This window comes from Montipora foliosa, chromosome 6, assembly GCF_036669935.1.
Source record: "Montipora foliosa isolate CH-2021 chromosome 6, ASM3666993v2, whole genome shotgun sequence".
Lineage (NCBI taxonomy): Eukaryota > Metazoa > Cnidaria > Anthozoa > Scleractinia > Acroporidae > Montipora > Montipora foliosa.
This window is the reverse complement of record NC_090874.1, coordinates 3,756,846-3,766,845: the sequence shown is the minus strand read 5'-3', so window position 1 is coordinate 3,766,845 and position 10,000 is coordinate 3,756,846. Positions and strand designations below refer to the sequence as shown.

Below are 10,000 nucleotides of genomic sequence, written 5' to 3'. Positions count from 1 at the left end.
TAATTATGGCGGACCGAGAAATCCAAAGCTTATGCTTAAAGTACCAGTAAACACCCTTTCGATAAAAATCAAAGCTCAAGATTTTGCCAGTCAGGTGTTAAGCAAACACACTTTCAAAAACGGATTTTTATACGATAGAGAATGAGGTCCCTAACGACGAATAATGATGAGAAAATTTTATCACATCTGGCCACAACACAGAGTAGGGGTCACCGCTGTTGCTTATTTACCATTCAACAGAGAAAGATTGGGTATAAGCAGAAACCCATAAGGGTTGAAACGTGTAACGCGCGTTCACAGCTTCCGAATATTCAGTGCGAACTGATTGGTTGAATGTTTCAGTGCTAAGTACCATATTTGGAAACCCCTCGCTCTTGTTGTTCCAAATATGGTACTTAGCAAATTGAACATTCAGAAGCTTGTTTCCCAGCACAGAAGGGGCCGTTACACGTTTCAACCCTTATGGGTTTCTGGTTTAAGGCTAATGATCCTATTGCCTATTGTTCACGTAGAGACGTCATTACAAAGACAGTACTCGTATCTTTTAGTGTTGAAAAATATTTCGCGAGTGAGCTGAATGAACTTATGGAATGTTTTTCAACATGAGCAACGGTGATCTCTCCACGTGTGAAGATTACGTGTTATTTTTGCACGTGAAGAGATCATGTTTTCGTGCGAAAGCTCACCGGGTATTTCATTGGTGTTTTTATAATAATTTCCTTCTAGTTATTACTAAGACTCTGAGTGCATGTCCCCTAAAGGTTGAACACTCGACCACTCATTACAAGTTCCTCACTACATTGATATGAAAGTGCTATGGTTGTCGGTTTTGGTGTGATCAGTTGCAAAAATATTTCCTAATTCTTTCTCCCATGTCCTTCCCTCATCACTAAATTTTAGCAAATTGTGATTGCGGGAATAGCAAAACCATAACACGCACTTAGGTCTAAAATACATGCAATGCGCTGAGATGTTTGCGCAAATTACACGCTCGTAACGGGCAATAATGTTTTCAGTTTTTTCTTCTTTTTGTTTTGTGTATTTTTGCTTCGGATCACTCGGTCTTGTTTAATCAGCTCAATGTTAAAAAAACTTGTCAGCTTTTGAATTTTGTTGGTTTGAATGTCGATGTTCAGAATTATATCTATGTTTAATTTTGTAGGCTACTGACAAATCTGAAGATGCGCCGCTCTCAAGGATCGAGTTCATCAAAATTATATTGTCAACTCCTTCAACTTGTGAATTACGTTGCCAGGTAATATAATAATAATTATTGTTTAGTATCCTTAACAAGCAACGACCCCCCCCCCCCCCCCAAAAAAAAAAAAAAAAAAAAAAAAAAAAACACAACGCTTGGGTTGCCGTAGACCTCTCAGGCAATTTTATTTAAAAATAGGGGAGTGTACGCATGAAACGCCGTCTTTTCGTTTTTTACCCAAAAGTTAAAACAACGCCAAATGGAGCTGAAACTTGCAAAAATTTCGTTTTGCCACAAATCAAGAAATTTGTTTAATTTTGGCTAATTTTTTGCCCGTTAGCAACAGACATCGCTTAACTTCCGAAAAGAGAGAGACAAATCTAAAGTTAGTATAAGAAAAGTTCCCTCCCGTTTTGCGTTTGCCCTATCACGGAAATGCTATGCTAAATTTTCTATTAAAACTACGAATTCAACTTTTTCGCCATCCGGGTTTGATGAACTTTTACAAACCAGTAAACAGATCAGAAAGGGTTTTAAAGCTAAGGAAGAAGATCAAAATCGCTGTTTAGTAACGAATCGCGTTTTCCCTACAACGTGTGATTTGGTCATTTCACGTCGCCGATTTGCAGAGAACAGAAAGGAAGTGTACAAAAGTTCAAAACGCGCTTGAAGACCATTGTTTTGCTCATGAAATGCTTTTGTTTTTAGGCCAAAAATCTATTGTTTACGCTCATTTGCATTAGATTCAACACATGTAAAAATGCGACGTTTAAAACACTTAAAACGGGCCTCAGTGGCATTTTGATCGCCGTCGCCTTCGTAGATGTTACATGTGTAAAGGCCCATCTTGAGCCGACAGGCTTTCCGACCGTTCGTTTTTGTTGTGGAAATTTGCATTGCTTATCGTAACAATCTGATTGGATGAATTTCAGCTTTGACCGGATTTTCATATGTGAAAATTGTTTCACGGCACGCAATGCCTGCCGGTTGAAGGTGGGCTTATAAGAAACGACGATGGATGGGGCAACGACAACCCCACAAAGCAGTAATATTATAGTTAAAAGAGGAAATATGATCGTGCTGCACGCATTTTTGTGAGCCTCTCTCCTCTCTCGTCAAAACAACAACTTGAAATGTCCTATTTTAAGGTTTTGACGACAACGTGGGCACACCGCGCAGTGAATTTTTCATTCTTCTCTTTACTTTAATGTACACCAGAAATAAGATGAAATCGTCGTGAAATACTTTTTAAAATAAACTTATATTCTGAGGTGAGTCAGACGTTTTCGTCGCCGTAGTCGTAGTGGTTTCTTAAACTCCCTGTTCAGATCTGTAGTGCAGGGCCCGGTTGTTCGAAAGCCGATTAACTTAATCCAGGATTAGTGCAAAGTTTGGTTTCATTTTTTCAACTTTGTCGTTAAAGTTCCTTTTGCTTATTTTTGGTTTTCAAAATTGACTTCCTCTAATGTAAAGTTCTGCCGAATATCAGCGTTGAACAGCATTTGGGAGTAGATAAATAAACTGCTTCATTAATTTGTAATCTGGGATCAGCATTAATCGGCAGGTTTTATGAGAGAGAAACAATGGCTCTGTAGGTGCTTTTAAACGTTTTATATCCGACTCACCCAAATCAATCAATTTTTGTTGCTACCGATCTAAATGATGATACATATATGTTATTGAAAATTCATCCACTGGAAACTCTGAAAAAGTCCGAGTGCCAGATGGGATATGAATTCCGGGGTCCTTTCGCGGCTTGCTCTGAAAACCCTTCCTTCCCTCCGACCAATAGCTTCAGCCTTGAGACAGCAGCTCATCTATTATTTGTTGGTGAGTTTTATTAACATCCTTCAAACATTTTCGTTCATTAGCGAAGATTTTATTCTCATGTTATTTTTTCCTTGCCAAGGGAATAAATTTAGATTCTGCTGATCTTTCCAAGCTTGACCTACGCTTTATTAACTTCAAGATGGCAAACCTGAGAAAGACGGACCTTACAAACGCCAACCTGTCCAACTGCTGCTTGGAACGAGCTGATCTGTCTGAAGCACACATGGATGTAAATAGCCTTTAGTCTAAAAATAATGGCTTCGACATATTAAGCCAGTATCAGTTTTGTGTTGGCATTTTTTAATGTTCTTTTAAAATGGACATTGTTTTCCACTTGAGTAAACCGCTTTAGCTTGTTCTATGCCCATTGGCGGAATGGATCGCTCTCTTGAATTAAATTGTGTAATGATGAAACAAAACATTTCTCCTCAGCTCAAATTACAATAAAATGCAAAATGACCAATAGGGAACTGAATCTTTCCGGGTTGTGCAATGATTCTTGGGGAAAAGGTTAACTCTGTGGGCGAATGTCTTGGAAAGAACTGATCCATTTTTTTTCTGAAACGAAAATTTCGGAATTTTTCTCCAAATAAATCTCGTCTTATATGAAGTCAGAATTCTACTCAAAATGCCGTAATTTTGCTAAGCATGCTAATGTTGAGTGAATAAAACGATTATGGCGGAAAATTCTAAGAAACAAGTTATCTCAAAGTGGTTATGAGTGCAAAGTAGCCTGCTGTGAGAATATCTTGTAAAATGCCTCTACTGAACGTTCGAAATATTGTTTCAATTAATCAACACGAAGATGAACTTTTAAAGTCTCAGAAGTCACATTTTAAGCAAAAAATCACGGAGAGTTTTCAAACCACGTTCTAACAATGTACACCAGTATACTATGGTTTTGTTGTGTTTTACTTTTTCAAGATTTTTCGAGTATTAGTGACTGTAGAAGCAGAATCGATTAAGACTTCTGTTTGGTTATAAAATAATGTTAGAACTTGCAGCGTCAATTTCAAAGGATTATTATGTTGAAAAGACGTTTTCACTTTAAAGTTGCGGCAGGTAGTGCAGGTAACCTTTATGTCGAATCATGTGTCCGTCTCCCCGCTTAAATATTGTTTTCTGTTTTGTTACACAGGGAGCCATTTTAACTTGTACTCGTCTTCAAAGGGCTCATATGGAAGGCGCTTCTCTCAGGGGGTGTAATTTTGAAGACCCAACTGGTACCAGGGCTCATCTCGAAGGTAAGAGACCACAAAGCTACGACATCTTTATTTAAACACGATGAGAGTGAAAGCCGTGTGACAATTCTTTTTTAAAACATAAATCCCTCCACTCAGCCCTGATTCTGTTATCTATCGTACGTGAAATGTTTTTCAAATGCTAAACATTTCATTGAGAAGTTTTATATTATTGGCTGTTATTAAGATGTTGGAAATAGGTGGCTTAAAATACTTAAACAAGCATCCTTCTGAAAAGCCTACTCATGTAAAACTGTGTGTACAAAGTGATGAATTAAAAATCTCTGCTTCTACTCATTATGGGTCCGTAACATCATGAAATCACTGTCATTGGCTGTTTTCACATCAGAACAAACTTACCATAAACGGGCAAATCGACCTATGGTTTGGTCGACTAATGTGAATTGAACAGACTTAACTATTAGAGGGTAACGTGAAGTTCTAGTTTTCCTCCCATATGAAACATGCGAGCCTTAGCCCTTCTAATTGAAGAAGTTCCGCTAGTGTTGTCCGACATAAATTCATAAAAGACGGATTATGGACCGAGAAACTGGATAAGTCGGTTTCAGCGCATGAAGACTTGCGCTTCTCGCTCCAAAATCTTGCAAAAGGATTGTTTATATTTTCTCTTGGGACTTAAAATGGTCTCAAGAGAAACTGGAAACAATGGTTATGCAAAATTTTGGAGGGACAAACAAAGAGTATTACGGTATTTTGTGGTAGTGCGCTGTAAGTGCACCACTCACTATGTCACCGGGTTGTAAGAGGGTAAGAGTGTGAGAGTGTCCGTGGTACCAATAGGCCCGCAGCGCGTGCATAAATCACCAAAATAAACAGGTCTGTTGGAAACGTGCTTGAGTTTCAACAAAATGAGCCCCAAAATCGGGAAGAATGTGTGGCGCTGATGAATAATAAAGCAGCTGCATTTTCCTAGACGATGGAATTACCTGGTGATAAATAACCTCGCCTTGGAGAGTAAGTTTTGGACTTTGCAGAAACAATACTCAACCTCGATCAAGAGTTGGGCGATTGTGATCTTTGTGCTGATATCGCACTTTTCTTGTCAAACTTTACAACACTTAAAAGAAAAAAAAACCCAAACTAACAAAAACAAAAACGCGGCGTCTTGCCTTCATTTTGACGCAGATGTATCCCATGTTTCGCGAGTAAACACGCAAGGTAACTTGATCACGGTGCCTGCTGAATTCTATGTCACATTCGAGTTTGCGGTTTAGTTGTGCAGCCAACGTTACAATAGAAAAATTGAACGTAGCAAAAATCTCCCAAAATGTTTTTCGCAGATTCAAAAATTATGCTCTTTTCATGTCGCAAATTTTGTTGCTGATGGCAAAATATTTTATTCTCGATCGACCGTTCCTTCCGCTCTTCCTAAAAGTTGTGTATCAATATATATTTACTTTTGCATCAATATTTGCTTTGTATAAAGCAAGCTAACAAATCCGTACCTTGCTTAGTTCGTGTTTTTGAGCGTTTAAATAGAATTTTCGGTCCTCTGTTTGTGGCACAAAGTGGTGTATATTTGAGGTCTCCCATCCAGATACTAACCCGCCGGACAGAGATAACTTCAGTGAACTTTTGCAGTAAAAAAATTTCGGGAAATTTTAGTAGGGCTAACGCTCTCATGGTTCATATGCGGTAGAAAACTAGCACTTCACATTACACTCTAATCTGTTAAGCCGGTCAGTTCAAATATAAGTGCTACACGGCCAACGTTTGCAAAAACGTAATCCTTCCTTTGTACTTGTACATGTTCATTGCAGTGACTTTAACATCTTCTGTTCCCACGGCCTGCTCCCGTCTGACCTTGTAGCTCAGTCGGTAGAGCAGCGGTGATCTAACCCGAAGGTCGTGGGTTCAATTCCCACCCTGGTCGGAGTTTTTCTCTGTCCTTGTGTGGGCCCATTTCAATAAGTAGGGCTAACGCTCGAATGGTTCATATGGGGTAGGAAACTAGCACTTAACATTACAATCTAATCATTTAAGTCTGTTGAAATATAAGTGCTACACGGCCAACGTTTGCAAAAACGTAACCCTTTCTTGTACTTGTAATTGTAGCGTAATTTAGCTGCGATGTTACGTGCACAACTCCATTCCCTCGATCATTCGCTATTTTCAGCAGTTTCCTTACACACATGTATTGGGGGCTTATATTTTGTTTTGCTAAATCGCTGACAACAAATGCAGCGCTACGATTTTGCGACTAAATTTTCCTATCTTGTTGCAAAATTGCGACTGGATTTTTTTCGTTAATTTCGAGCCCTTAGGCATTGCCCTCTACTATTTAATGTGCTTTTTGTCATACAAATCATAAGTTGCGGTCAGTTGAATAAAATCAGAAACCCATGGGTTTCTGATAAAATAAAATAAAAACATGTGGCGTAGACGTGCTCAGCTTTTTATCTGTGCTTCTGATTGCAGGTGTCAATCTTAAAGGTTCGGATTTGGAAGGAAGTAATTTAGGAAATGTGAATCTTCGAGTTGCTACTCTCAAGGGGGCAAACCTCCAGAATTGTAACTTACGGGGAGCAGAATTAGCAGGAGCAGATTTAGAGGTCAGGTTTTTATAGTACATGTTAGGGAGTTTGAGATCTACGCCGGACGCCGTCTTCAACGAGAACGGTATCAAAAATGGATAGTTTTCGCATTTTCCAGATCGTTCAACTTCTACAATGAACTGAAACATCCAGGAAGTTAATTTAGCAGAAAGGTGTTTAAACTTAAGATACCTTAAAGTTCGCCAATATACGGTCTTTTTTTTGCATGCATCGTGAGATTTGGTCGCTTCCTTTGCACATTTGCAGGGAACGTGAAAAAAAACGTATAAAACTTCAAAACGGACGTGAATAATGATTGTTTTGCTCATTAAATGTCATTGTTTGGTAGCACTCTCGTTGACGTCCGCGTCTTTGACTTGTACAGACGAGGCAAGTTGTTATCGACGACTGTTTCCAGTCGACATCTTAATTGAATCGACAACTGTTAGTGTTAGGAAATTCGTTTCCACCTGCGAAAAGTTCAGTTGGTACATTTTGCAGGAGGCTGGGAAAACAGCGCCAAGAAATGAAGAACCCTGACTTAAAGTAAACATGCTCAAAGACGAGAGACAGGGAGTTGTGGATAACAAAACGGCCGCGTTTGTCATCGACAACTAAAGAAGTTTTTCTTTTGAAAAAGAAAACAACAAAAAAACAACTTTGTTGTCGACGGCTTGATTTTTGCTATTTGTAGTAAATAACTTGACTCACATTTACGATGGTTTGTCATCTATAACTTTTTGTTATTGACAATTAAAAGTTATCGATACCAATTGGCTTGTCTGTGGGGGCCCTTTAAGTTCCTATTTACGACCGTGGAGATCCGACTGATTTAAATTTGTTTCGATCCCCATCATGCAGCATCAGGCGAAAGATCGTAGAACGTAGGACAATACTATTAAAAAATAAGATCTCAAATATTGCTGTTTAACTCGGACTCAACAGTATTAAACTTTGCATGCTAAATGAATTACTTTAATAATTATTATAGCATTAGTATCGTTATTTATACTCAAATTATAACAATACTGTCTAGTTATTATAAGAATAATTGCTATCAATTTCATTAGATACAATTAAAGACAAGCCACAAAATATAAAAAGGTAAAATGTGTCAAAAACTGCTGCTTTTCTTTCTTAGCCAAATGGAAACGATTTCCTCATTTGACAAGTAGTTACAACAAAAATTTTCCACCTCCGGGTAATTTTGCTAGGTAAAGGGATAACTGCAGTATGATCAGGGTTTTAGTCATGTGAGCCAATCCGTGCATTAAGAGCACTTATCGAAGAATTGATTTTTTTTTTGCCATTTGCTTCTTATTTTTGTACAGAACTGTAATTTAACTGGGTGTGATCTTCAGGATGCTAATCTCCGAGGTGCAAACATCACAGGAGCCACCATCGCTGAGATCACTGGGCCACTTCACATGACAGCTTTTGTTAGAAATCAACTCCCAGGCTCCCTCACTGTCTCTTCGTCTCCAGATGAGTAACATCCGTGAAACGAGACCCATACCAGTGAAAACTTTCGCGGTTCTTAATTGCGGTGGTGACAGCCACTTGCAAATTAGCGAGAGGGTCGAGGGTCGATGCTCGATAATAGCGCGAACAACATTTGTCGTGAAAATGCTATATGGCCGTAAGTTACGGCTAAATTCAACATGATGCAGGCACTTAAAGTAGCTTGCAGCCATCGAGGAGACAGTATTTGCTTTCAAGACAGAATGACTGAAAATAACCGCCTTAAGAAGGCATACATTTGCCTAAACATTAAGGGTTCCCTGAAAGAATTTATGACGGATCAAATATTCATGGTGTGGCTTGGGATTAAAGCAGTTTGCAGTTGAGAGCAATATTTTCTTTTGGTCACACTCGCCATCATTGTTTTACACGAGAGAAATATGTTATGTTTGCGGCTAATTTGTTTGTCTTGAGACATTCACCTTACTGATAAAATTATGAAAAAGAGACCAGTTTCGAGAACAATTTGTTTAAGGCCAACCGGGCTAGTGCCCAATTTTGTCTATTTAAGAATAAAGGGAAAAATCCAAACCAAGTTGTTGTCTTTGCACAATGTCGACGTTAGCTTTTCATATCATTTAAGGACATACCTGACATTTTAGGGCAAAGGACGTAGATCTTAATTTTGGTACCAATTGGATTGTCTACCAGTTCTAGAGGTTCACATTGTGAGTAGTAGTACATCACTAGTGTTTGTGTAGTCAGGGCGAAATGTTTCAGTAGTCGAAGCCAAAAAAAATTAGCTATTTTCTTCTTCAAAGACCGTTCACACTAGTGCATGATTTCCGCGTATTAAGAAAAACGATGCTCAAAAGAATGGCTTCGAACTCTTTGAAGGTAAGTTTAGAAGTCAGTTCGGAAATGGCCCATTTATTGAACCAAACAGCTGTGAATACTTGCAGACCATTAGACGAACCACAACAGAACTTGAGTGAAGAGGACGCCAAGCGCGGAGCAGTTTCTGTTAGCTGGTGGTAGGAGATTTTAAAGCCAGCCGATTAAGCCTGGTTTTCACTAGCGACGCAAGCGCATGCGCAACCACAAGCACAAGCGTAAGCAGCTTATGCTAAGTGACAACGAACGTCGACATAAGCATGAAAATCAACCACGGCAACCGCCATTTTGTTCAAATGCTCAGACGCAGGGAATCTGGCACGAGTCCTTTAATTGGCCAGACGCAGCAAATTTCCTTGTGTTTACGCTGTGTTTCGTTTTCCCAAGACGCAAGCGAACGCAAGCAGAAGCGGAAAAGGAAAATTTTTGATCCTTGTGCTTGCGCTTATGCTTATGCTTATGTTTGCGTCAACCCCGTTTTCACGGTGAAATAAGCGTCATTAGTATCTCCCAACTAGTGGACAAATGCAAATCCTGCATTTTGATTGGCTACGCTAGTAGAGGACTATTAGTAATAGTCCTCGAGTAGCGAAAAGCGTGACGCTTTCTTTCGTTTAATTCCCAAATAAATATTTCTTTAACTTGCATTTGCTAACTTTATTATTACCTTTTCTGTCCGGCTAGTTGGGTGATACTAAAACAATTAGACCCTTCGCCCTCAAGGGCGACGGGTCTAATTGTTAATTATGCTTGCGCATGTGCTTGCGTCGCTAGAGAAAACAAGGCCTTTACTGAGTGAATAAATTCCATCACCAGCTGTT

General features: G+C 39.1%; 2 protein-coding genes across 5 annotated transcripts in view; one reads left to right on the top strand and one right to left on the bottom strand.

The window, feature by feature from the left end:
• Window positions 1–8,885, top strand: part of LOC138006360 (BTB/POZ domain-containing protein KCTD9-like) — a 12,926-nt gene extending 4,041 nt beyond the window's left edge. The window contains exons 8-12 of one of the 3 annotated variants that reach the window (XM_068852635.1): window positions 1,163–1,255; window positions 3,141–3,257; window positions 4,167–4,272; window positions 6,709–6,842; window positions 8,156–8,885. In XM_068852635.1, coding sequence (XP_068708736.1) covers window positions 1,163–1,255; window positions 3,141–3,257; window positions 4,167–4,272; window positions 6,709–6,842; window positions 8,156–8,317 — 612 coding nt within the window. In that variant the 3' untranslated portion in view covers window positions 8,318–8,885. Of the gene's footprint in view, window positions 1–1,162; window positions 1,256–3,107; window positions 3,258–4,166; window positions 4,273–6,708; window positions 6,843–8,155 lie in introns of all 3 variants that reach the window. The other 2 variants (XM_068852636.1, XM_068852634.1) reach the window with 2 other exon arrangements.
• Window positions 8,886–9,859: 974 nt separating this feature from the next.
• LOC138006358 (uncharacterized) overlaps window positions 9,860–10,000 on the bottom strand; it is a 13,932-nt gene continuing 13,791 nt past the window's right edge. Inside the window, exon 14 of one of the 2 annotated variants that reach the window (XM_068852631.1) lies at window positions 9,860–10,000. This exon is cut by the window's right edge and continues 1,613 nt beyond it. The gene's annotated coding sequence lies outside the window, so the exon portion shown is untranslated. The other variant, XM_068852632.1, reaches the window with a different exon arrangement.